This window comes from Hippoglossus stenolepis, chromosome 6 (genome assembly GCF_022539355.2).
Source record: "Hippoglossus stenolepis isolate QCI-W04-F060 chromosome 6, HSTE1.2, whole genome shotgun sequence".
In the NCBI taxonomy this organism is placed as follows: Eukaryota; Metazoa; Chordata; class Actinopteri; order Pleuronectiformes; family Pleuronectidae; genus Hippoglossus; species Hippoglossus stenolepis.
Genome location: NC_061488.1, coordinates 7,416,059 through 7,443,961, shown reverse-complemented (window position 1 = coordinate 7,443,961; position 27,903 = coordinate 7,416,059). Strand labels below are relative to the sequence as shown.

At 41.2% G+C, this 27,903-nt stretch overlaps 3 protein-coding genes across 4 annotated transcripts; 2 read left to right on the top strand and 1 right to left on the bottom strand.

The window, feature by feature from the left end:
* The first annotated feature begins 473 nt into the window (after positions 1-473).
* ogfr (opioid growth factor receptor) lies at positions 474-6,752 on the top strand. Its single transcript, XM_035158858.2, has 7 exons — positions 474-817; positions 1,348-1,413; positions 2,292-2,373; positions 2,477-2,555; positions 3,107-3,173; positions 4,136-4,284; positions 4,374-6,752. Exons 1-7 carry the CDS (start codon positions 692-694, stop codon positions 5,419-5,421), a joined length of 1,617 nt encoding a protein of 538 aa, XP_035014749.1. The 5' UTR covers positions 474-691; the 3' UTR covers positions 5,422-6,752.
* A 1,545-nt stretch (positions 6,753-8,297) lies between these two features.
* col9a3 (collagen, type IX, alpha 3) lies at positions 8,298-22,632 on the top strand. The gene is made up of 32 exons (XM_035158857.1): positions 8,298-8,571; positions 9,463-9,531; positions 10,918-10,953; positions 11,355-11,426; positions 11,645-11,698; positions 13,258-13,293; positions 13,727-13,750; positions 13,857-13,910; positions 14,360-14,413; positions 14,548-14,589; positions 14,694-14,750; positions 14,914-14,967; positions 15,102-15,155; positions 15,516-15,569; positions 15,680-15,733; positions 15,862-15,915; positions 16,003-16,056; positions 16,143-16,196; positions 16,283-16,336; positions 16,485-16,529; positions 16,729-16,782; positions 16,928-16,981; positions 17,571-17,624; positions 17,716-17,787; positions 18,500-18,535; positions 18,769-18,813; positions 19,244-19,276; positions 20,443-20,589; positions 20,708-20,762; positions 20,858-21,040; positions 21,375-21,452; positions 21,678-22,632. Exons 1-32 carry the CDS (start codon positions 8,506-8,508, stop codon positions 21,860-21,862), a joined length of 2,037 nt encoding a protein of 678 aa, XP_035014748.1. The 5' UTR covers positions 8,298-8,505; the 3' UTR covers positions 21,863-22,632.
* On the bottom strand, positions 21,961-26,928 carry LOC118110794. 2 transcript variants are annotated; one of them, XM_035158862.2, is made up of 7 exons: positions 26,709-26,928; positions 25,710-26,242; positions 25,200-25,356; positions 25,064-25,109; positions 24,848-24,968; positions 23,873-24,014; positions 21,961-23,262 (listed from the first exon to the last, which is right to left on the bottom strand). In XM_035158862.2, exons 2-7 carry the CDS (start codon positions 26,213-26,215, stop codon positions 23,221-23,223), a joined length of 1,014 nt encoding a protein of 337 aa, XP_035014753.1. In that variant the 5' UTR covers positions 26,216-26,242; positions 26,709-26,928; the 3' UTR covers positions 21,961-23,220. The 2 variants fall into 2 exon arrangements, with proteins under 2 accessions (XP_035014753.1, XP_035014752.1); XM_035158861.2 differs by having other exon boundaries at positions 26,729-26,927.
* Positions 26,929-27,903: the final 975 nt, after the last annotated feature.

The following is a 27,903-nucleotide window of genomic DNA, read 5'->3' as shown; positions in this document are numbered from 1 at the left end:
AGATATGATAAGATAAGATAATCCTTTATTAGTCCCACAATGGGGAAAGGTGCTGTGTTACAGCAGCAAAGAGGACAGTCACTAATGGACATCAGTAAAGTCAGAATAAAGATGCAATACTTATATATGTAAGGAAATGTAAAAAATATATATATAATAAATATAAATAGAATAGAACTAAATATACAGTGAAAAAAGATTGAATTGCACAGACATAAATGAATATCGCACAGTCAGGAGCCAAATAACACTAAGATATTGTGGAATTGTTGGGGTCTAATTTGTCAGGAGTTGGTGTTAAGGCCAAATGTAGAATAAACAACTTCCTGGGGCCGAGAGGAGATGAACTATCATCTAATCCGCTGTGACACGGTCATGTTGTGACTCTGGAACCACGACTTCTTTGTCTGAACAGGACTCGTTTCGTTTTCTAGACTTGAGGTCACGCCGAACCGAGGCTGAGATGAACGCTGCTCCGCGGGGGTGCGTGAAGGCGTCGCGAGCACCTCAGCAGCCGCCAGCGGAGCCAGTGACGATGGAAGCCTGGAGAGAGGCGGGTGGTCAGGGCCGCTTATAACCGCAACATGCGAGGGTAAACCGCGTCCGTGTCCGCTCACAGACGGCGCTCGCCCGGCTCCGACGCTTGTTCAGTACCGCTGCTCTCAAGACGGTGTGTTTAATTCGGAGCAGGATGGAGGACGACTGCGTGTGTGAGTACGACTCGACCTGGGACACCGAGAGCGACGGAGACGAGCCGGCTGCGGAGAGCCAGACCCGCCGGTCGAGCCAAGACAAGAACAAGACCAGCTGGACCTTGGTACGTGTTGTTCCCGAACCTGCACTCACACAGACCGTGCTAAACAGTTTAAATACGACGAGTCGCTGCTTCCCCACCCGGAAATCACCATGACTGCAGAGCTAATGTTAGCTTAATGCCCAGCTGCTGCAGGCTGGCTAACTAGCCTAGCTAGCCGCTGTCGTTAGCTCGCTTTTGCGGGATTAAAGGTCTCTGGCTGCGCTGGTGTGTTTTGTTTCCAGCTGTTTGCAGTGGTTTCTGTTCATATCTCTTTATTCGTGGTGTAAATGTAAGGCTGTGATGCTGCTATGTCCGTTTCCGGTAGTTGGGTGGGGGGGTGGCGGTTGATTAGCTTGGCCTTTACATATGTCAACTTGTTTAAGGCTGTGTCAGGTTCCTGCTGTCATGTTGTGGCATCGTCGCTAAAGATAACGTGTCGATGCCGCTTCGCGTCAGGAAACCGCAGCTCCGAGTGCTGTCTGTGATCTCTGCTCTTTGATCTAACGCTGAAACACTTGATGCAGTTATTTCACTTTCACTTTTGCTTGCAGTGGCACCACACGCCCAGAAACACGAGGGCAGCAAAGGACATGCAGACGTACAGGAGAGGATATCCAGTAAGTAACAGGCCACACGTTGCATGAGGGCTGCACAGTAAAACATCACCAGTAGTTATAACAGAACAAGGTTCATCAGCATTGTGCAAGCATTGAGGAGTAATAATGTATTAATAGACCTCAGATCTGTTCAATCACAACCTTCACTCAGGATCAAACTTAAAGCAAATAACAATGTGACATTTAATGTGATAATTATCTATATTGATTTTCATTAAGTCTTTATATTGATATAATTTCTGGCCATATTTTCCAGCCGTATAGCTGCTTTCAGACATACACAGATCTCCAGAGAATCTCGGGACATTCTCCGGAGGGGCTGTATGTGAGAACACTAATGTCCGAGTGAGAGGCTCCGGACTTTCTCCGGAGTTTCTCCAGGTATAGCCTAGTCTAGTAGAAACTCCAGTAATGTCCGAAATGAGCCGATGTGAGAACACAGCAGTAGAACCTTCGCGAGCGAGTGGGTGTGTGATGCAGTTTCTAACTCGCGACAGATGCAAAAATGTAAAAAAACAAATAGAATACAAATATCTCAGGAAGAAAAAGTGGAGCCGTACACGTAGAAGACATCAACGAAGATGACGAGACATTTTGGCGATAAGAGTTGACGCCAATGTGCTTTAATCAAAAACAAGTGATTTCTGCAGCAGAATCAATGAGCTGCATCCTGCCTCTGCCTGCTGCACCACCCCTTTCTGCTTTGTTGTGAAAACGTCTGAGCGGAGAATCTCCTGCTGTGTTGTAAATTTCTGTAAGGCAAAATTCTGAGTTCAGTGATTTTGCAGAGTTCATGTCTGAAAACAGCTTATGTTGCACAACAGAAAACATCTTGTCACGAAGAGTGATGACACATTTTTTTGCTTGTTTTTCTACAGAATCTCACAGATGACGAGTGCTCAGAAGACAAAATGAACAATTTGCAGTTTTATCTGAATAAATTTCCCTCCTCTCCTGATGGTAAACACATTTGGATGTTAACACTTAACAAGATACTCCCAAGTGTTTGGGAAAAGTTGTGTGTGTGTGTTGAAGTTAATACCTTCTTTCTGGTTTGGTACAGATGTCTACATAGAGTCATTTCATAAGGAATGGAGAAATGACTACAAAAGACTGGAGAGAGTTCACTCGTACATTCAGTGGTATGTATTGTTTAATTCTTCGGGGGTATGTTTTGTCTGCGTCTAATCTGACACAGCAAAGTCATTGTCGTCTTATTTTTGGCAGACACATGACCTTGTAGTCTGAGTAAGTAGTGTGTGCACTGGTTTATCAAATGCCAGGACACAAGCTGTCCCGAATCCATACTCAATAAGAAATATGTAAGCAGGGTGTAACTAAGCAGTTTGTTCACACTGGAAATTAAGTATACTCCTTACAGTTGGTATTCATACTAGCAATGCTTGATTTTTGAGTGTAGTGTTGATTATGATGCAATGTGAATGAAGGAGCTTCTCACAGCTGGAAACAGAAGCTGCTTTCTTACCCGTCACTGTAGCTTTGGAAACAGGGAAGGACGTCTTGTGAGTTCCCTGTAGTTCAGAGATGTATGTTTTTTTTCTTTTCTGGAGTGAAGCACCAAATGATTATTGTTTTATGTTTGGGTTGTGAACAGCTGACATCCTCATTGAATTAGAGCACAGTTTCATTAGGTGTTAATTGGTTCTGTGTTGTTTCTCTCTGCCTCTGTAAGGTTGTTTCCACTGCGAGAACCGGGGGTTAATTACATGGCTTCAGAACTCACCAAGAAGGAAATTGAGGTAAGACTATTTTTAAAAAACAAAAGGGTATTAAATAATTGCTCAGCTGTGAAGGATTTGGCTTTTAGGAATGACTTAAAATTGTTCGGCTCAACTTTATTTGACTATTTATCCTGATGCTACAAAATGTTATATAATAAGAGCAAGTGAGTGAAAACATCAGTGTGTTCCTTCTGGATTTGATAACTTACAGACCTTCATAAGCTCAAGAAGTTTTTTTACAAAAAGCTTTGTAACAGAAGGTGCTCTCCTCTTTCTGACATGTTGGAGGTGAAGAGCATCTTTTTAAAAGCTCCAGAGCCTAAAGATGAAACAAAACCTGTGTAAATGATTAATTTGTTTCAGGTTTTCAGGTTCAATGTCCTTTTTTTTTATGGTGTCTATAATGTGTGATAAAAGCATATTCATGAAACCTTAAAGAGCCACCACAGTTTCATATCAAGCTTTACCGGCGCTGAAAGAGTATAATGTTCGCCCGGAGCAGCAGCTAAATCAACCAAACTTTCCTTTGCTGTGGATCATTTGCTGCACATAAATCTTCCTTTTCATGTACTTCCAAGTACAAAACATTTCTTTGTGGTGTTTACTACGCTTTGGGTTTATGTAGGATATATTTCTAATATAGGAAGTTTTCAATATGAAGCAGCTGACATGGAGAAGCTCAAAACGACTCAACTGCTGCTTTGAGAAACGTGTCAAAATTGTAAAGCATTTTTACACTCTTTTAAACTTTAAACTTCTTAGATCAATACTTATCAGGAAATGGCAGCCAGGTCTTTTTATTTGGACATTTTCTTCTTTACTATTTATTTTTCTACCCATGACTATCAACAGTTGGCTATGTATTGAAGCAAACCTACAATATGCTTATAATATTGTTTTTTAATATGCTTTTTTACACATTTTGACACATTACTTATATTTAAGATTGTGTTTTTCTAATTGATATTTTACCTCCTCAGGCCTTTAAGAAGAATGAGGAAGCCAAAAAGAGACTAGTCGAGTCCTATGAACTCATGTTGGGCTTCTATGGCATCCGTTTAGTCAACAAAGACACTGGGGAGGTGAAACGTGCTGAAATTTGGAAAGATCGCTTTGGAAACCTGGAGCGGTAAATATTAAATTTTCTCACGCTAGCAACCTTTGAGATATGTACTCTTTCGTTTTCAAATTCAGCTTCAACTTTCTGATGTCTTGCAGGAATATGCACAACAACCTGCGCATCACTCGCATCCTGAAGAGCCTCGGGGAGCTGGGATTCGAGCACTACCAGGCCCCACTTGTCCGCTTCTTTCTGGAAGAGACTCTGGTCAAGAAGACCCTCAGTAGTGTTAAACGCAGCGTACTTGACTATTTCCTGTTTGCTGTGTTGGACAAGCAGAAACGTCAGGAGCTTTTGCGCTTCGCCTACCTTAACTTTGAGCCAAAGGATAAGTTTGTGTGGTGTCCCAGGAAGATTCAGAAACAATTCAGGAAGGCAGACAAAAGATCCGATGCCATCGGGAATGGAGACGGAAAGGATGAAGCGTTTTCACGGAGTAAAAGCAAAGATGGGGAAGCAGGTGTGCAACAGAAAGAGGAAGGAGTGGATAACGTGACAAAGAATCAGAAAGGAAGCGATAAAACAGAAAGTAAAGACAAAAACAAACTGTCAGATGCGTCTGCTGAGCCAGAGCCAGAACCAGAATCAGAACCTGAGACTGTGGCAAATGGAAACACGGAAGTTGAGTTTACTAAAGAAAGTCTGGGGAATGGAAATGACTCTGCAGATGATGAGGAAATGGATCAGTCGCTCAGTCCAGACGCTGTGGCAGCAACAAGTGAGCCCTGTGCCGACAGTGAGAACAAACTTACCAACAACTCAGACGATACCATCCAGGAACCCGACAACAGTATGCAGACAGAGGAGGACATCGACCTTAAAAAAACACCGAAGAAGAAGAGGGAAGATGTCAAGGTGCTGCCAAGCAACGGCTCGGCCGGGGACCCCGACTGTGTTCAAATGGAGGAAAAAACAGGTGCAAATAAAGCCACTGGTCAAACGAGCCCGGCAGCGCAAACCCCTCTAAAGACTTCGAAACACTCTCCCACTCTTTCATCTGGAAGGGAGGAAAAAATCCCAAGGACTGAATTTAATGAAGTGCCAGAAAAAAAAACAGAAGACGATGAAGAGGAGGACATGTCGGAGGAAAATGTGTCGGCAACAAATGGGTCACAGATGAGCATCGGCAAACCTGAGGATGAGTAGAGAAATGGGACGTTGATTCAGCATCAAACCCCTCGAGCTCAGACCAAAACTATGGGACATCAAGACTAAACCGGATGATTGATTTGACTTTAAATGAAACATAATCTAGGGACAGAGTACTGAGAAGTCTTTCTGAGCCTTATTTCTACTGTATTTAATGTTGAGATATTGATTCTTTTCACTTTGAAGGAGTATATGGATTTATTCATTCACCAAATGTGGGACTGGATATGACTCAGTTTCTACATGTCCATCAGATATTAAAGAACAAGTCTGGTGATATTATATATATTTCATTTTTTTTGTTCAGCAAATCCCATGAAAAGACCAAAAGTGATGAGTTAGTTTATTTGTTCTCCAGATACTTTCTGACTTTTGTTCCTAGCTCCGAGCCCATGTGATCCTAAGAAAGACATAATCCTTTAATAACTGGTCAGATATAAAGTATGTAAGTTTTGTTTTTAAAGGGCTACATATAGTTTTTGCTAAGTGTTACTCAAACAGGAGTAAATGGTGTTTTTGCTGGGGGATGTTTCCAGTGTGGGTGATTGTACAGCAGCACAGTGGTTTACGTGGATTTATTGTAATGAAAGTGTCACCAAGTGCGACACTGTGGCTTCATTTATGTGATGTGGATAAGTTCATGGTTGTTTTTTGGTCTTTTCATGGGATTTCTGTACAATATGAACATTACCAGATTTCTCCTTTAAGGCAGTAATAGCTGAGACTGTCAGCAACTGATATGAAATATCTCTATAGAATACATAAAGCACTATTAATGTATGTCAATGAAATGATTTCAGATTTTCTAACACCTAAATACTTTCACAATTGAACTGTTTGTTTTTTTTTGCACTGAGGAATAATTGGAAGAGGGTTTTTTTTGTTGATAAAAAAAACAACTTGTTCTGGACCCCGCTGTTCAAATGGATTTAAGATTGAATGTTGCACGTCTGTGTGTTTTCACGCAGATTTGGGGAAGTAGACTTTTGATCACCTGCCAAAAAATAATGAGAGAAGACTGGTTGATTGTACGATGCGTTTGTTATCGGCAGAACTGAAAAAGCTTTGTCTATAATTTAAAGTCGGCTGTATGTTCATTTGAGACTGGATATTTATGAGCCAGGGTCAGTTATATTGATGCATCTTTTTTATATTTGCACTTAATTTTGAAATATTAATTGTTGAAGTTATGATCTTTACATAATGAAATGGTAATAACTTTACAAAAGTACTGACTCCTTTATAAATGATCCTTTTTCTTTCTTTCTTTTTTCTGAAGTAAACACCTGGCTGTTGACAAAGCAGAATAAAGTTATACTATTTTCTGATGCTTGTTATGACATTGATCTGTTGAGTTAAAATCTGAGTCCCATCATCATTAAATCGCAGTTGTCAGGATAACGCTGTCGGCTTTGGCTCCTCATCCTGATATTCTTCTTCTCAGCCGTATATAGTAAGAAACACTGGCCCTCGGTGAAGTGGAGTGACTCACAGGAAGAAGCATGTTAAACTTAGAGATACTGACGCAACACAACTTGTACAGAGCTCAGGAATCAGTGTGGAGGTTGAGATGTTTTTTTTAACTGCGTTGTCTGTGGCTGCCTCCATCTATAGATCTACCAGTGCCTCCCCTGAATATTATAAATAACACTGTTTGTTGGATTATTTTAAATTCAGACCAGAGTTTGCTTGTCCTCCTCAAAATGGACTACGATAGTTTGATAACTGATGTACTTCTTCTCTTGTGTAGATTTGTTTTCTGTTCAAGATATTTAATAATAATATATTCATAATATACTTTGTCTGGGGTAGTGTTGAAATGATTAGTGAGTAACATTTTTATATTCCTTTGACTTTTTGGAGCCTGAGCTTTATTCTTCATTTTTATCTCCACTAAGGAAGTTATGTTTTCACCCATGTCTGGTTTCAACAGGATTAGGCTAAAAACTACTGAACATATTTCCATTCAACTTGATGGGAGATGCGCCAAGAAAGAGCTCATTAAATTTCCTTAGCAATGAGAGATGGGATTTCTTTTTAATTTCACCAGTTTCCCAGTGAATAATTCACATGCAGATCTTGATTGGGGGGGGGATCAGGCACATGTAGGGGACTTTTAGTATTTTGTGACATCTTTATCAAAGTCTTTATCCATCAATCAAGAAAATGATCTGCAGATGAAGTGATGAAGGTCATTAGTTGCAGCTCTAGTCTGGGAACAGACGGGGAGTCACTTTAAGTATTGCAGCAAAACCTAAGATGCAACTGCACTTAAAAAATAGTTAAACCTCAAATGCTTCTACCGTTTTTTTGCGTTTTTTTTTACCGAAATACATGTTCAGATTACACTGAAAAAAAACAAAAGGTATTTCTCTCTGATTAAGATTTTATGCTGATTAAAACCTGATTGTTTAAAGTCCATCTGTTTTCTTTATAGCCTATAAATGCCAGTTTTACTCATCTTAAGAAAAGTGGTACCTGCTATTGTATATTATGTAAGATAATGATGTCACCAGGGTTATGTATAAAGTTTGGATTATATTATAACCAGAGGGATGTGATTACAATTTGCTTCTGAGTTGCATCATGGGAAATGTAGGATTCTGAGACTTTACATCAGGATACTAGAGGCATTTCAACTTTAAATCTGCCTCCTTTGAGAAACCAAATGTATTAAATGGATGTGCAGCACTAAATGTGAAGGAGTTCTTTATTGTGATTGTGCTTCATGGTGACACCAAGGAGCCTCTAAATTACCAACCTCTGGATATTTCTAACACCTTTAGCTCAGCCCACTTCTTCCCTATCCGAAACGGCTCCTCTCTGCCCCCCCCATGCCTCCCTCACCAGTCCCACTCCTCCTCACCCCCCTCACCCCTGTGCACTGTGCGCCAGACTGAGTTCAGCCCCTTCGGCTGGAGACTCGGGTTTATCTGGGAGCAAAGGGAAAGCCATTCAGGAGCTGCGCGCCGTGTGGTGAAGGAAGGCTCCGTTGCGGATTTGGGGGGGAGCGAGAGAGTACCAGGAACCGGGGATTTTACCTTTTCCACATAAAAGTTTGTGAGGGCGAGTGGAGGAGACATGGCGGTGTTCTCTGCTCTGTGGGTGCTCCTACTGTGCCAGCTTCTGACTTCATCCACAGCCCAGGTAAGAGGCATCAAGTGCCGCATCCTTCTCTGCATCCAGCGGCTGCAGCTGCTCTCTGTGGTGATGTGTGCAGCTAAAGTTCATAATCCTGACTTAGTGTGAGGAGTTAATGGGACCTGCAGATCCACTGGTTGATAGATCAAGTGTGTCCTGGTGCTGCTGATGAGAGTCGCTCTCTCCTGCAGCTGCTCGAGGCCCGAGCTGCCTGCGCGTCACACGGATGCTCTCTGGATGTTTCAGTGCAGTCAAACAGTATCTTAGTACAGTTTTGTTCATTTGAGTGAACGTGGAAGGTGTTTTTTCTTCTTCAGTCGTATCAGTCTAAGTGTCTTCAGGGGCTCGGTCCTTTCGCACCACTTGATGAATTCGGGGGTTATGTTGTCCCTGAACCTGTGGAATGCGCGGATCAGTGCCAGGGCGCACAATGCCACCTCTGTTCATTCAGCCTTCCTCACTGAGCCAAACGCAGGAGCTCATTTAGAAAAACATGAAACGTTTATTTTGCTGACACGAATCTGGTTTATGTGTGTCTTTTGTATAAATCTGGATCAGACTTCTGCTTGTGCGTAAATTCAGATGTAAAGCGTCTTTACGCACGCACTTGTTTGCTCATACTTTTGATAGTGTTGCAGTTGTACTGAATAATTTATGTCTATTTACATGTTTAGAATTTGCCTAAATTATTACATTTCGTTAACATTGTCCTGAGTATCTATTTTATATTATTTTGATTGATGTTTTCACCATTCTGTCATCACTGATTTATCCAGTTGATCTCCAATCTGTACTTTTCCTCTTGAGGTGACTGCATCAGACAAAGTTTGGATACATGACAGTCACATATAACACATGGAGAAATGCAAGGTTCTGAATTTGAATTTTGTGTTACAGAGGCCGGGCCCCAGAGGATCTCCGGGGCCATCAGGACCCTTTGGACCACCAGGAAAGGATGGCACTGATGTGAGTTGACCTGGTTCCTAACTTAAAGCTCATACACCTAATACATATTTCCTATTTAAGATTTAATACTCAACCAACTGCAGTGAGTGAGGAAGGTGTCACCTCCTTATTTTCTCTGTGTGAGTAATAAACTCATAAATATTTTCCTCCTCTGTATAAACATTATTATGAGAATAACCTTTTTTAAACTTGTGCCACACACACACACCACAGGGATAGTTCACAGCTCAGTGGCTTTGCATCCTTTACACGTTGCACTTCAAAATCGTATACAGATTTCATTTGAAATTCCCATTCAGGTGCAGCTTTGGTAGAAAAGTGTTTTCTTTCTGCTTAAACGTGGCTGAAATGTTTCTAGATGTTTTATCACAGTGACTCCTCCCACAGCTCCACCTACAAGTATTAAATGATAAGCATGGACATCAGGTGGGCAGGGTTTAGGTGTGTATGTACTAAATTTACTAATAGAAAAAATATCTGGTTAATTATACCTTATTCCTTTAGGCCTGCACCCTGAAAAGCTGAGATCATATTAATGCTATGAATGGACTGTGCTTCTTCTTTAGTTTGTCTCATTAACTAATTCAACTTGGTATGTGTTGATTTCCATGATTATATCTTGTCAGTGAATGTGAACAATTCAACAGAAACCACCTGAAATCCAAGCCCCCAGATTCTTCACTAACTAGGATATGATGTTATTGTAGAAATCTGAGTGAAATGACTCAATGAGACTTAATTTACTTACATTTTTTAATTTTAGGAGGAAATTGGATAGTTGGGAAAGTCAAATTAACAAGAAAAACGTTGGTAACATGTGGACTAAAACTCTGTGCATTCATTTTATTTGATTTAATCTGCGACATGAGGAAAAATGTTTTATGTCAAAATCTGTCTGGATTTTTTTTTAGTAGTTGATATTTCTGTGACTCCAGTAAAGTGCGGGCACACAGAGGGCTCATTCATACATTCCCCAACCCAGTGAGACCATCTAGAGTTTCACCTCACACCTCCTCCCTCCACCTTCAACCGCCCCCAACCCAACACTACCCCCCCAGTTCTAACCAAACTGAGGCTTCCATCATGTGACCAGTGGGCATCGGCTCAGTTTGTTCTCCCCCCGGTCGCTGCAGAAGCTAAACATTGAATCCTTTTCACTGATTCAGACCAGAGACTCACTGTAATATACCAGTTACTGATGATTTTGAACCACGAGCAAACACTGGATGTCTTTGAATCCGAGTGTCAGTGGAATTTAAAAGGCTTCATTTGTATGATCCAACATTAAACTGCAGCGTTTAAGACGTTGAACAAAATGAACTTTGAAAAGGAGCAACAGGTGTTTCTCTGTAGCTGTGATGCTCATTTGTCCTTTATAATTAACAGGCGAAAGACGGACCCGCTGGACTGCCAGGGAAAGCTGTGAGTATTCCAACTCGTCCAGCCAGTTTTATTTACAGTCGTTTTATGAGACAAAGCTGCGTGTGTCAAAGTGCATCTCTTTAATGTGTAGCACAAAGGAAAGTGGTCTTTTTATGTAACTGTGCTGCAAATGAAGGCCAAAATAAAATGTAAATTTAGGATGAGAAGACAATGAAAGACCAGCTGCTCGTCCAGACTGCTCCAATTTGTGCCAAAAACCGAAAAGTAGCACCATCCTCTTCAAAATTACAAATTTGTCTCAATTTGCACAACGTATGACATCGTCTTTCCTTAGACACTTAGGTTTAGAAAAACTTCCTGGTAAAATAATTTCATAGGTTTAAACTAATGAATAAATAAATACATTTCTTGTGCACAACTTCATGAATCTCTTTATGCAGGGTCCTAAAGGGAAAGCAGGAATACCGGGCTCCCTGGGGAAACCAGGCCTGCCAGGACTTCCAGGAGTGGATGTAAGTGTCCACAATAACACACACACACACACACACACACACACACACACACACACACACACACACACACACACACACACTTTGTCATCAACACATCATCTCTGCCCAAACCAAGTGACGTCTCTGGAACTGGGACTATTGATTATTGGTTGTGTCAAAGCAGCAGACCACAGAGTTAATCATCCTGTTGTTGTATAATGTTCTTCTTCTCTTTCCAGGGTTTGACGGGTCCTGACGGTCCTGCTGGGAAGGATGGGCCCCCGGGGGAAGCAGTAAGTGTCTCTTAAGTCTCGTGATCTTTCTGGGATGCTGAGGATCCACTTACACATGCAGCCAGTTTAGTTCTGTGACCCGTGTGCTTCAGACTGCCCCTCGCTCATCAGAGGTCAAACACACGAACGCGTACGCAAACTCCTGCATCCTGAGTGGAAGCTGTTTACGAAGATCTGTAGGAGAATCCAACGGGGACAGGGCCCGTGTTTCCGTGTTTTCCTCTGTCAGCCTGGATTTGTTAAGCCGGCTCAGCGTCTTGGTGGGAATATTTTTAATGAGGGATCAGAATGGGATTTATTTCTGCTGCTTCCCTAATCCGGCCCGGAATGCAGCCCCGTTTCCCACCAATCTGCGACGCGACTCTGGGATGATGATGATCTGTTGCCCTAATGCTGAGGGATACAGGTGTTATCCTCCGAGAGATACGGTGGAATGTGGAATTACAGCATGTGTGTGACATCAACCCTAATGCAATATCTCATAATTAAACAGGGAGACGTTTATTTCCCAGGATATATATAAGGCACGAAAGAATAAATACTGAGGGACCTCTGCTGTAAAGCTGCAAAGTCACTGTCAAGACAGATAAACGCTGCCAGCAGTTCAGCTAATTAGCAAATCTAATGAGGGAGCCTGCGTCAACCAGTGTCTCTAATTACTCAGATTACTCCAGTTGTAGCTGGATCACTGGGGCTCACGGTGCTGGAGAGACAAACAGGATCTGGCTGCTGGAGTTTGATACAAGGAGTGAGCTCAATGTTCAGCAGCAAACCAGATATTCATTCATTTTTTAAAATTTAGGGTTTTAAGTTGTTGTATTCACAGGTCATTTTCTGTGTGGTAATGATTTGTTGTCTCGTTTGCGCTCTGGGGAATGTGGTAAATAAACGTCTCTGTGTCAGGCCTGATTATTTGGGGTCTTTTGTCCTCTCACCTCTCGGACAACACAAATACAGCTGTGAGGGGTAAACAAACAGCTGGAGGAGGAGGAGGAGAGGTGGTCGTTAGAAAGGAAAGAGGACAAGGAAACCACAGTTTGATCAATAATGTGTAGAACGATTTGTAGGAGTCTTCTTTCATTTCACTAAAAGCAACAATAAGGGTTCATGTTAAGAAATAGGACTGAGTTTAAGTAACAATAGTTATTCTTTTTACAGCAAACCACCCTTCACATGCACGGGATCGTCCACGTTCTTGTGTCTACGTTACTGCACTTTAATGACCTTCTGTCTGTTAATACTGTTTGTGACATTTCTGCCTTTATTAGTCATTTATTAATCATTAATAATAAAAGGGTCTGTATCATTAATCATAGCAAACAGCACTGGTCAATGATACAGTGTATTCTCAACAACTTATATAGACAATAATATAAAAATATAGCAACACTAACAAAATCGTACATGAAAAAGGTTATAACAGGTGACTCTATTAGTAGTCACGCTGTTGGTATGTAGCAACGTTGGTTTTATTTACCCTGATTTTTGTGAAAAATATATATATTTAGTTTGAAGTTGTCTGAAAGGTTAATTGTGATGTTTCACTTTTCTCTCCACAGGGTGACTCTGGACCTTCGGGGCCACCTGGACCTCCTGTAAGTACGCCCACATACCAAGAAACACCACATCACACGATTACACAGCAGTGACTTCATGAAGGAATCCACCTCGCCCCATCTATCAAACAGTATCAGTCATCAAAAGAGAAAAAAACTGCTCATGCACCATCTGCATTTTTCCCTATTTCACACTGGAAATAACTTCAGAGAGTCAAGTTCTGCTCAAATCGAATGATGTGTCGACATTAAGATGATGAAGCAGCGTCACACATCATCGCTCACATCATCATTCACTTTGATCTAAACGGACTGAGACGGTTCATATTCACCTCACGGCAACAAACCAGCGACAAACTTCCAAAGCAGATTTGATGCAGTTTTCGCATCACGTGTTGGGTCCTGATGATGTGAGAAAATCCGATCACCTCTCGGTGTTTGTGACTTAATTTGTCTTCCTGTGTTTCCGTAGGGCAGAGGGAGAACAGGAGCTGCAGTGAGTACACGACTCTGACGTCTCATGTCATGCTCAAGTGCAGAAAGTTGAAGAAAGTCATGTATTTGGATGATTTGCACGTATACTCAGTGTCTTCTGTTTGCAGGGTTTACCTGGAACCAACGGGTTGCCGGGCGGAGTCGGACCCCAGGGTTCAGCGGTGAGTTACTGATCCCCTCGATTAGACTATCTATCTATCTATCTATCTATCTATCTATCTATCTATCTATCTATCTATCTATCTATCTATCTATCTATTTATGAAAAGTGCTACATGAAATGATCAGAATCGTATCAGCAGAGGCTCAGATATCCAGACTATTGCTCCAAAAACACTGGATCATGTGCTTCTCATTGTTTCCTCCACCAAGGAAGTTATGTTTTCACCTCTTTCTGTTTGTTGGTTGGTTCGTTAGCAAGATTATGCCAAAACTAGCAAAACTTGGTGAAAAGATGTGCGTCTGGAAAGAACCCATCAAATTTTGGTGTGGATCCAGATCACGGGTCAATGAAACACCTGATTGGTGACATTTCTCAGTAGTGATGATGAGAAAGGCTCTAGAATCTCCTCAATTACTTCAGACTAATCTTTCCTGTCTTCTGTCTCAGGGATCTGAGGGTCTTTCAGGACTTCCCGGACCTGCTGGCTCTGATGGACCCCCAGTAAGTGCAGTCATCATTATAGACTTGAGGAATGCTGCTGGTACAATGTGGTCATATGTTTTCACCACTGCCACCCAGTGGATCTCCAGTATGAAGGGAACGCTCTGATTCCCTGTGTCCTCTCCCTCTCTCAGGGTCTTCCTGGTACTCTTCATGACCTCAGCGGTGACCTTCTGGTAAGATTTAAATCATGCGCCCTGTCAAAGCAGCGTTAATGATGGTGACCTGAAGCTGCGTCCTCTGCAGACAGTCCTCAGTGTTTTGTCTCTTTCCTCTGCAGTGTCCTGCGATCTGCCCCCCTGGTCCCTCTGGTCCTCCTGGGATGCCGGGATTCAAGGTAAATAAATAAAGCTCCTGTCAGGGTTCTTCGTTTTCTATTTGTGTTTAATCATACGCCGCTCAATATGTCCTTGGAAATATATACAACATAAGTCACCCTGCACTCACACAATATGTGTCCTCATGCCTGTACTAACCTCTGTGTATGGTTGCTCACGTAGGGTCACACAGGACATAAAGGAATCAAAGGAGAGGTTGGAAAAGATGGAGAGAAGGTGAGTTTTTCAGGGGACAAATATCAGGGCCTCTGTCCCTGTGGCTGATCAGGTCACATGATTCTAATTTGGCTGCTTGTGTTTCTGGGATTTGTTGTTTTGATGCAACACTAAGTGTCCTGTTCTGTCTCCAGGGTGACTCTGGTCCACCTGGTCCACCGGGTATTCCTGGCACTGTGGGTCTGCAGGTGAGTGACATAAAAACTATTCAGGGAAATGTCTTATCATCCCATCGTAGTCTTCTGTCAACAACAATTATTGCGATATAATATGAAATGTTTTGCTGTTTATCATTCTTCGCTCATAAAGAAGAATTAAAAAACCACAACCTTCAAACGAGTCTTTAAACTTAGAAAGAAATAATAATGTGACATTAATCGTGATAATTATCGATATCAACTGATAAGAACATTTTTCTCTTGATGGCTCCTCAGATTTAGATATTTACATGGTTTAACCACATCCAAGCAACATTTGAGGAATTTGAGAAATATTCTGAGCGAGTGTTGTGTGTCTGAAGCTCACGATGACCTCATGTTGTGTTTCAGGGCCCACGTGGTCTGAGAGGTTTACAGGGACCGATGGGAGCTGTAGGAGACAGAGTAAGCACCTTTAGGAACATGACCTCTCTTCTCCTCTCCACCTTTCATATCACTCTCAATATTCACGCACCAGTTTGCTTCCTCTGACCTCGTGCTCTGTTCGTCTCCAGGGTTTTCCTGGTTTCAGAGGCAAACCTGGCATCGCCGGCATCATCGGAAAGACAGTGAGTGTCTCCTTGTTGTAACTTATGATGCAGTAAAATAAAAACGGCGTTTGATAGTAGTTTACAGCAGGAGTAGACGGCTGCTCCCATCAATGAATAGCTGTGTGTGTTTCATCTGATGTCTCCAGGGTGATGCTGGAGAAAAGGGACCACAGGGATTCAGGGGACCCAAAGGAGAAATTGTAAGTAAAGACTTTGAATCCTTACTATTAGTTTTTTACGTGTACATAAAAGGTGTATAAATTAAATCTTAATGTGTCTTTCAACAGGGTAAAATAGGTCCCAAAGGAGGCCCTGGGGGATCAGGACCCAAAGGGGAGCCTGTAAGTGCATTACCTGACAAATTATACTTTTTCAAAAATACGTCAGCGCTCAGAACCACAGGGATCATATTCCATGTCTTCTACAGGGTATTCCTGGCAGAGATGGCAAAGATGGTACGCCGGGATTAGATGGCGAGAAGGTAAGATGCACTTTTCTCTTCCTGTTAGATGTTTAGATGCGAGTCCAGTGCTGACGCAGCATTCACAGTGATGTTTGTGTCGACAGGGTGATGCCGGACGCCACGGAATCGTCGGAGAGAAAGGACCAAACGGCCTTCCTGTAAGTATTGTGATGTACACTTGGTGACACTGTGACATGGAATCACTCATTACTTTGATTCTCAAAAAAGTATAATTGTGAAAATACTATAAGTGATAAGTTCTGAACATGTTCAACGACGCTCATAGTTGTGTACTTTCTGTTTCAGGGTCTACAAGGAAAGGCTGGTACAAAGGGATCTACAGGAGAAGTTGTGAGTATTTAGACACCAACAGACGTTAAACTTGAAATCAAATCACCAAAAAAAAACCTGACAAATCTTCTGTCCAAGAAGCTTCTTGCATAAAACATCTACAAGTATCTACAACCAACTTCGTTAGCCTTTAATCCAACGATGACCTGGACGAGTGAGAAACTTCACAGAAAACTTATCTTTTGTCTTTTTCCACCAGGGTGATGTGGGGAAGACTGGGGAGACGGGGCCCTCTGGAGAGCCAGGTATTCCTGTATGTATCTGATGGGCTCTTTTGGGGGGGGATACTACTGGGTCAAAGACTCTCTGACATTTTACCCACATGAAACTTTCATGTTTGTGTCTCGTCTCTAAACATTTCTGACGTGTCTCCAAAATCTTTCCTCTGCTGCCTTCAGGGTGACATTGGTGTCCCAGGAGAGAGGGGAATAGCAGGACCCAGAGGAGTGGCTGTGAGTTAACGTCTACACTGTGTGGATATTGTGTGTTATCAAATTGCTGCACTGCGTTTATTACTTTCAAAGCTTCAAAAGCATATGTTACACGATATTTTAACATAATCATTGCCCCATGTACGAGCCAAATTATGAGAATTTCTGCTGCACAGAGGGACGTCTGGTGATTTTTAAGCAATTTGCAGAATTTAGATTGAGTTTGCGGTTCTTATAATCAGTGCGGACAATGTATACATAATTTGTATAAAGGAACCGTGTAGAATGCTTAGAGGCTTCTCGCATGAATATGAGATATAATAAACTTCTGCCCTTCGGAGTTAATGATATTCTGCTGCAAAGGCACGAAGAGCGTCGCTGCTGATTCAGGGTCTCGCTGAGGTGGAGTTAGAGGAAATACAGGTCCAGTGATGAGAGCAGGTTTTCATAAACAGAGAGGTCTTTGTTTTTCACATCAGATCCTGTGACGAGCAAAAGAAAAATGATAAATCATCACAGGAATGAACAAACATCTTCACGCCTTTCAACAGTTGTTTGCTGTATTATGTGTTTTGTAGTGCGATGACATTAAAGTGTCTGTTTCCAACAGGGAGGAATTGGACCAACGGGCAACAATGGACCTCAGGGAGGCAAAGGCTTTCAGGTCAGTTGCATGAAATCACTTATCGTCATCACTATTTTTAAATGTTGTCATTTTGCGTTACCTTACTGACTGTGTGTGTTGTGCGCTGCAGGGGGTGAAAGGAGCCTTGGGGGATTCAGGTCTCCCAGGTCCGACAGGAATCCGTGGAGAGTTCGGTGAAAGGGTGAGTTTGACGTGTGTGACGATATGAAACGTGTGCCGGGGTTTAATGCCACCCATCATCCAGGATACAACATAGGGCTGTGGCTATTTAATCGTCTTATAATAACGAAATATATTCTCTAGATTAATCATTTGGTCTATAAAGTATCAGCAAATGGCAAGAAAGTCCATTCACAAGGTGTAACTTGTCTAAAAACCAAATATTTCCAGTTTACTATCACAGAACACAAATAAAATACAATGAAAAATATTCAAATCTTTAGAAGATGGGACCATTTTTCTTGATACTCAAAATGCTGAATCCATAATCAGAATAATTGCAAAATAGTTTTTGTTTGATCGACTAATTCTTGCATCTCAAGTCCAGAATGCAAAAAAATAACAACAATAAAACAGGTCAAATTAAACGTCTCTGCACAGACACAGCAGAGACATGTGTCTGTCCCCATATGAGGGTCCTGTGTGTCTGTTACCAGGTCGTCCCTCCTCGCTCGGAGGTATAAACCGAGCGGTGGTCGACACAAAGCGGCCTCCTGTTCAGAACGTGAGGACAGAACAAAGCCAGTCTTTATACCAATCCCAGTTCCCCCTCAAACAGCCCACCTCACTTTCCTCCATCCCCCCTTCCCTCTCCCGCAGTCGGCCTTCTGCAAATGTCTCTCCATGCCGCTAGTTTACTCTCTTTCTCTCTCTCTCTCCTCAAACTCCTGCAGGGACCGAACGGAGCTTCAGGAGCCAAAGGAGACATGGTAAATATCTCTAAGTCAAAGTTCAACTTAGATCTGACCTCCCCTGAATGACTTGTAATAGTCTGCACCCACCTGTTATATGTATGAGAAACTATTATATAAGAGTTTGATGTTTGTTGATGCTGAGACTGTGTTGTCAGCTCAACAGATTATAGAATATTCTCAGTTATTAAAAAGAATAAAAATGGATTTGGATGAGAATCAATCAGATAATCCAGATGTTGTCTCTTTAGGGCGTCGCAGGAAGTGACGGTTTACCAGGAGAGAACGGAGAACCTGTAAGTTTTGTCTTTCATATTTGATTTCATATCCTCTGACAACAGTAAATAGACGTAAAACTGATTTAGGGCTCTGCTGCCTGACAGCTGACTATAGGACCAGCTGATAGACAACACCAATTTGAAAGTCTTTACACTGGTTGCTTGGTTATTTCACTTCATGGTCCTGCACTGGAATTTATGGCTCTGCAGTTCATCAGTGATTCTGAAAAATATATGGGATTTTCTTCCCTAATCGTATATTACCTTATCTATTTCATTTGTTGTATTATTTTATTCTATTTGTCGTGTGCATCAGTCTCAAATCGTTTCACTGTTTATATGTGAGCTCTATGAAGCCATAACCATCACGTTTGAATTATTAATTGATTATTTGTTGTATAACAGTGTGTTTTCATGTATATTCAACTAAAATTCTATCTTTTTTCAGGGTCACTTTGGACCAGTGGGACAAAAAGGAGAGGTGAGCGACAGTGTTATTACAATTATTACATCAGTTTCCCACAGCAGATGAATTCAACAGATCCCTTTACTCATTTTACCATTTCTCTCCATTTCTCGCTGTTTTACCATTTATTATTAATTTAAAGCTAATTCTTTCAACTTTTGATCCATTACTTAAACAAGTAACCAACAATTTGAACCAGCTTAACTGTTCTTCAACTTACGTATATCAATCATTTTCATATTACTTTAAACTAAGAATTCCATCTGTTTGTATATAACAATAAGTTCACTATTTTTACTATTTATTCTTTGGTGTTTTAATCTATTTTAACAAAAGATCCATTCTTTTTAACTACTTGAAGTTTTAATCCAGCATTTTTAGCAAACGTTCAACATCATCTTCTTGCTTGATAACTACTTTTCACACAAACACTCCTAAAACAGTGTTCAGGTGTTAAAACTGACTCAACATCAGCAGTTCATTCATTCTCATTTTTAAATCTCTCTAAGTTTTAGGCCCAATTTCCAATTTTTCAAACAATTTGAGCTCAACGATCTTCCACACGCACCCGAGCAGCTGCAGAAACACTCCCTGCAGAACTGAGACCCCTGGTTGTGAGTCACTGCAGTCGATTTGTGTCTATCAGCACAAAGCACATGAAGATGTTGTGTGTGGGTGTAATTAGCAGCAGTTTGCCCCCCCCGCTCCCTCACTAAACATTAAAAACAGGAGCCGTGCTCTGAACTGTCGCCCACTTGTCAGACTCGTTGCATGTGATGCAGCCTCACATTCCAGCTTTAATAGGATTAATTAGAGATAGGTATTGCTGCTTTAGTTTTATTGGCCTGTTTGCTGCTGTCGCCATGAGGGAGAGGAGACGAGTCACATTAAGCTGCAGCAGACTTTATGTAACTGGAGTTGCGGCGCTGATGAGCCTCCTGCTCAGTCTCATTTACTGTTTGCTGCTTCTCTTTGGAGTAATTATCAAGCAACGAGCCGCCGTGTGAATCCGCCCCCGCTTTGTCTCAACAGAGCCGGTTTAGTTTGCTCGTTAGTTTGTGTTCAGTGATTAAAGCGGAGGATTGTGGGTGTTTTTTTTAAGCTCCAGCCTGAAAGTGATTTTTGTTTCAGTTTTGTGAAATATAATGAGTCATTTAAAGGGTAATTCTCATTAATAATAGTCTGGAAAACGTGGTGAGCTGGGACCAAAGGGCGTGACGGGTCCTCAGGGAGAGCTCGGTTCCAGAGGGCTTCCAGGAAAACAAGGGGTAATGGGCTTCCAGGGAGAACAGGGTCTGCCTGGGATCTCAGGAAAGACAGGTGTACCCGTGAGTATTTTATTTTCTCTTCTTGGTATAAATCTCCTGACCGACGGAAGCATATTAAATGTTAATGTCTTATAATAAACTGCATGAATGAGGTTGCATTTGAAAAATGTCTCTCCAGGGTAAACTGGCGAGCGAGCAGCTGATCAGAGAGCTGTGTGGCTCCATGATTGATGGTGAGAAATCTCAATTAGCATTTGTCCATAATTCATTCTTACGTCGAATAAAAGCTGGAAATTCAGCCCCTGGTGTTTTCTTTTCTATCACACAGATCAGATAGCCCAGCTGGCCGCTAACCTGCGAAGACCCCTGGCCCCTGGTATGGTGGGCCGCCCGGGCCCTGCTGGGCCTTCAGGAACCCCAGGAGTATCTGGATCTCTTGGGCATCCAGGCACTCGTGGACCACCAGGGTACAGAGGTCTGCCAGGAGAGCTGGGAGACCCTGGTACCAGAGGTAGGAAAAATCAACTCTCAATCAATATTGGAGCAAAACAAATCAATCATGTCTTTTTAGTTTTACCATATGTTCTACTCATTAAAATCAGAACTACTCATACCGCAGAAAATGACATATTATCGTACATTAAACCATTAGATTTATAATACTGATGGCATTGCATAAGGAGCATGTTTCTAGTTTTAGATATTTTATATACAGGCAGGTATTATGGTGACATATATCTCAGGGTAGTGTTGTATAACCCGATCTTTTAAACTTCAGATATTATTATAAAACTGTACTTAATGACAGCATTAGGGTAAATTCACTTTTAAATTGTTTGCAACAGGTGATGTTGGTGAACAAGGTGACAAGGGAACCGTTGGTAAAGCCATTGATGGACCAACTGGAGACCAGGGATACCAAGGTATGAGGCTCTGATGAGCTACAACACTGTGGGTTACTAGACTGTTCATATAGACCTTACTCATGGAGGACGTGTCAAACAAGTAGGGCTGATGACAGCTGCTTCCACAATTTGTCCATCAAACCATCATCACAGATTTTCTGATTGTCCTACAAGAGGTTTTAAATACTTGATGCCAAATCGTTTGATCCACGCAACTAAAACCAACTCAAATCTTTTGCGTAGGCCTTCCTGGAGTTCCAGGAATCGTCAAAGATGGCCGTGATGGATCTGTAGGAGATCCAGGTGAGCCTGGAGAGTCAGGCAGGGTAGGTAGGACTGGGCACCAGGGACCTCCTGGTATCTGTGATACATCGGCCTGCCAGGGAGCAGCAGCCGCTGGGAAATCCTCCAACCCCAAAAACCAATAAACAAGACTTCCTGCACCCTGTGGCCAACCACCCCACGCAGGAAGGGTGAAAAGTGAGGGAAAAGAAGAAATGAAAGAAGAGTGATCACAACAAAAAAAAACTGTCCTCCTCCTTTATTGAAACAAATGTATTACAAGATGGGAAGAGTAACGTCAACAGATGTGATATTTTGAGAGGAACAGAGGAACATCCGAGGAGTAACACTAAGAAAAGAGCAACTGAGAGACAAAAACATGGAGATGACATCCTGAAATAAAGTGGACAGAGACACGAGTGCAAAAGAACAACTGCATCGCTCCAAATACTGTCACATCCGACTTGATGACTTACAAAATTTCAAAAAATGAAAATGAAGAGTCCTTTTGTGTATAAAAACTTTGTACATGTTATTTCAATGCCCCCCCATTACTTTTTTTAAAACAAGTGACTGTCTCTGCAGTGAATGTGCATGCATCACAGCCCATGAGTGAAAATCACAGGTGTTACCTCAACATACGAGCTTAACGTGTAATATATGGAAATAGGTGCCGGAGGCGAGAAGCTGTGTTTGTACTGTACAAGGAATAAAAGAAACAACTACCCAGGTGCCCAGACATTGTGTAGATTGATGCAAAAAAAAAAAAAATGTATACTGTTTTTTACAGCTTTTCTTATTCTAAATTACATGTGAAGCTGATTCTCCAGATTTGAGAATCAAATGTTTTCAAACACAACATCCACTTTGTACTACCAGTGCTGTAACTATTAAATATACAAGACTTTAAATACTATTTATTATTTGTGGGTGACTGTTGTATGTACAGTAAGATGCTACAGCGACATGTTGTAAGAAAGAACAAATAAAGCCACTTTTCAGTAAGAACAAACTCTTTTCTACACATCAAATGAACAGTCTTCACTTCGCAATAATTAACTCCATGAACATTACTTAACCCCATTTAATCACCAGGCAGTAACACTTCATACGCAAGATTTAATTATGTGATTGAAGACTAAATGCACGTGGAAAACTGAACAACACTCTGCCTGAACACAGTTTAACCAAAGTAAATGGTTTAAAAATCAACGCAAAATTTAAATTAGGTATAAAAATAGGCCAATATAAATAAATTAGTTAAGTCTATAAGTTGAGGAGCGTGAATGTTGCTCTTCAGAGAACTGTCTATTTTACCAGGGGAGCAGTGCCACCTGTTGGTGACTCTATGAAAAGCACCCCCCTCCCCCAGGCTTAGAGTGAACCAATACATAAGACTTTGCTGCACAACCTCAGCTAATGTTCTCAAATATCTGTCTGACTTACTAGATAAATGTCTCTATCTCCTGCTGGATAGAGTCCTAGCCTGAAGAAGAGCTGGATTTCAGACACAGTTCTTTCGCGTCATTGAATGATTCTGAAACTCCTGTAAACAAGGAAGATATGAGATTATTGTAGTTAACGACAAACTCAAACTTGTACTGTTTTATGTTATTACCATATACTTATATCTGCGTTTGGCTGTTACTAAGCAGCATTACATAAAAACAACCGGATGGATTAACACAAAACCTGGTGGCAGGAAATAACCCTTTACATTTTGGTGTGGATCTGGATCAGGGGCCGGATACGTGTAGTGTAGATTGCTAATATCTAGGAACAGGTGACTGGTGGTGTTGCCGCACGCTGTCAGCATAATATGGATACACAGCACGAGGGCTTGTTTTAATTTGCTGCCATGTATTTTTCACAGACTAAATAACCGCAACATTAGATAATCCATCACAGTAAGATAATAACGTTTATTTGATTTTATACTGAAAAACTAAAGAGGAATTTGATTTGAACTCTCTAAATAACAAAAGCAATATAAAGTCTACTGCAGCTCTATAATTCAACAAGAGGAAATTTAATAAAGATCTCATCTCCCCGTCCCCGGCTTTGAGTCTCAAATGATTTAGCTGCGGGGCGATGAAGCCATAAATGTTTTTCATCAATCTGTGTTTTAACTCCACGATCAAACCACACAAATGTACCTTTTTGAAGGTGTCTCCATACATCTTGTTGATGTACACGAGGAAGGCGGTGGTCCACTGGAGGGTGGTGACTCTATCCGTCCCTGACTGGCAGAACGGCACCAGCATGTTCAACTCGTCGCAGTATAGACGAATCATCTTTCTGCAGAGTGACACAGGACATACTGACATTTCTCAGACTTAATATACAGAACCTGTGACTTTGTTCTTAGATCCTTTAGTCTCATGTCGCTCATAAAGGATAGATAATGGTTTCTTTCTATGGCTGCAACCCACAAATATTCTTCTGCCATTTATGTTCTCGGTTAATCATTGACTCGTTTGGTGAAGAAGCATCAGATGACACTGATCAACACAGTATCCCAGAGCCTGAGGTGAAATAATGTCTCGTTTTGTCCAACTAAGAGTCAAGAGCTCCTGAACCAAAACAATTTTGGAGATTCACAAAACGTTGATGTTGATGACCCTGAGTTATAATTTGTATTTGAGTGTTCTGGTTATTCTCCATCCCTGCCTCAGGGTGGTGCTGTTCACCTGTTCTGTTTTCCCAGTAAGTATCATGTTGTAGGTGGTGCTGGTGCTTACTGGACCGGAGCTTGGTTCACACAGTTTAAAATGATGACTGCGGATGTCCCAACCACACTGTGCTGTGTTGTGTATTCAGTTTGCTATTGTGATTCTTGACAATTTGACTCTGTGAATGTGGGACCTGACCGATGTTGTGTCATTGTAAACAGTGTAAATATCTTTCTTGTGGTCCACATGGCCGCAAGGGTGAGAAACCATTTTTGTTGTAAACTATTTCCCCCTGTTTATGTTAGGGCGGCAGGTAAGATCCCTGTATGGTATTTTCCTTTTTTTCATTGTGAGGTAAGTTTGAGAAAACATTGGTTTAGTCTGTTTTTGTTCATTATTTTGGCAATGCTCACCCCAACTTCCCTTTTCTAAGGGAAATGACTAAATACACCCGCTCACCTGCGTTCCCTCTCGATACTGTTGTGTCTCTCCCTGCTCTGGATCAGTGACATACCGGGTCGGGCTCTTTGTCTGGTGCTGTGACCCCACTTCCTGGAGACAGCAGGTGTCACCACATCATCTATTTAAAATAAATATGACAGCATACAAGTCTCATTTAGATACAAACAAAACAAGTACTACTTTTGAAAATTATCATTATTATAATTATCAAACCTTGGTGCTTGTTCAGTTCATCCATGTGAGGAAAATTATCAACCACCTGAGATTTAAAAAAAAGAAACAAATGATTAAACATTCTGCAATAAAGTTATAATGAAACTTAAAGTTGTGATTTTTTTTCCCACCACACCTGAGCACACATGGTAGAGACAGGGTTAAATACACCCCCTGCGTTGGCTGGGCTGGAAACCCCTAAGAGACTCGCTCCTTCAGTCTTCATCCACGTCTGCATGTGTGGGCACAGTGTGTTTTGAGCATTTCCAGGCTGCTGGAATATCTTTACAAAACTGAAAGACAATAACAGATTTTGTCAATACATCAATATTATTATGTATTAATACACACAAAGATTTTTTAATTTCTGTGTTGTGCAGATGCATTTGGCTCATCCCTTGTTGGGATTACAAGAAAAACCTCATTTACAAACATAAACATCTTCTTCTTGTATTACATATAGAAAACATTTGGGTGGATGGATGGATGGATGAGATAAGATAATCTGTGTTACAGAAGCAAAGGAGTATTTCAAATAGTGAAATACACAATCTGTACGGGTAATAAATACATTTAAAAATACAATATAAACACAGGGAACTAAAAGATAGAAATGTGTACAATGTAGTATATTGGTGGAACCTACTGGCAGACAGCTGCTGACTGAACATCCCTCTGTCTCTGGAAGTCAACAGACATTGTGTTGAACCTCTTCTCCAAGCAAACTCTTGCGGAAAATCTCTGACCTGTGACCTGTGAGGACGCGCGGCTGTTGACGGGCACTTTAGTCGGACTCTTTTCCCCTCTGAGTCCGGCCAACACAAACCCCGGGACCTCCACAAAAGAGGATGGGGTCTTCTCCCCTGGTTTCACCAGACTGTGATCTTCAGGGGCCACCGACAGGTCAATGGCTTGGGTGGTTGCGAGGGGAGAAGTCACTGTGGGTCCAGTGACATCTGTAACCATCACTGCAGCAGGATGATCCCTCACATCAGGCCAACATCTGCTCATCAGGCTCACATCAGGCCCAGTCCCTGCCTCCATGTTGGCCGGGATGACGCGCTGGAGGTGTGAGTACTGACCATCGGTGAACTCCATCAGATCGAGCTCCGCTTCCAACATCTGACCCTGTGTCAAACACCTTGTCTCCATATGGCAGAGACCCAGACCCTGAGTTCTCTGGATGGACGTGAAACATGAAGGTTTCTACTTGCTTGGGAAAAGGCTGACATTTTGTTTTTTTTACATATAAGACAACTAATGTGTACATTTTTCTATTTCCACCATTAAAATGTAGCTAGTTTTTAATTAGTCACAGTGTTATTAACATTATATTTATGAACAAAGCTCAAAATGATGTCCAGTTGAGTTTAAACAAACACTAATGATGTTGGGTTAATATATAATATATAATATTCACAACTCAAAGATAACTCATTATATAATTACGAATGCTAGCTACAAAGAACCATATGAGTATGCTAACATTAAGCATTAAGCTAGTATTAGTTTGCTAACAACCTGTTAGTAACTTAATAAACTCATAGAAGCATTCGCATTGTTAACAGGAGATTATTGAGTCGTCCACTTGAACTCGACTCAAACAAAGCTGCAGTTATTGATCTGTTTTCTACAAGTTCATTACCTCCGGTGTTTTCCACTTACTTCTCTGACAGCTCCGTGATCTGTAGCCGCGCTGCTAACAGCCGGGGCCGACTAATTCCTGGACGTCGATAGACTTGAACTGTCAGTGTCGGATTATTGAAATGTTGCCTGTTCTATTGTGTGGAGAGAATAGATTTATAATACGTGACACGTTGTAAATACTACTACTACTAAGTACTTTTACTTAAGTACATAACAGAAGCACGAGTAAAAGTAATATAGTTTTCTATATAGCTTCATATAGTGTAGCACCACTCAAGTACAATTGAGAGGGAGATTCAAATATTAATAATGAACTTTATCTATATAGCACCTTTCATACAAAAGTGCTTTATATGCAATATAGATCAAATATATATAGCTGGACATTAAAAGTACTCTCTCCATATATATATGCACTTTATTCAAGTACAATTCTCTACAAACAATATTTCCTTAGTGGAAGGTGTATATTACATAAATATTCTCTGTAATTTGTCATTCAATTTTTATACTTTTAATCTAGTGCCTGTTTTATATTCTCTCGTCTACCTCAGATTGTCTGCTGCTGCAACAAGAACATGTCCCTGGTGTGAGAAAGACACTTCAACCAAGTTACCAAAGCTGTATCAATATCTACTAATGGAAGACACGTGATTCAACTGAATGCTGTCGCCCCCCACTGGTGAGACATGAGCTCTTCAGGAGAGGGTTGTTATGGACAATATAACTTCAGTCATCCATCAGCATTGATGTTTTTATTCCCAAGGACTTCCTCTTGCCTACTTATTGTCTTTCTCCATCTTGTTGTCATAGCAAGAGCCCAAGAAAATCTGAATCAATTCAAAGCTGGTGCTTGTAATGTGAAAAATACCCAAATCTACATGATACACAAGTGTAAACGAATACATGTATTCAAATGACTTTGAGGCTCTTGTAGTTGAATATTCATATATTTTACTTTATATTTCTAACCCACTTCATCTCATAGATAGATACTGTACCACATGTATTATAAACAATTCTAAAAACTATAATTAGCTTATTTACATTTACATTTATTTCCAAGTGGAGTTTCTTGCCTTTATTGTCACAAACAATGAAGCTGTCATGATAAGCAATTAAGAATATTGCCTCTAAAGAGACACCAGAAACCTTATAAAATGTGTCAACTTGTGTTAAGGAACCTTTTTGAC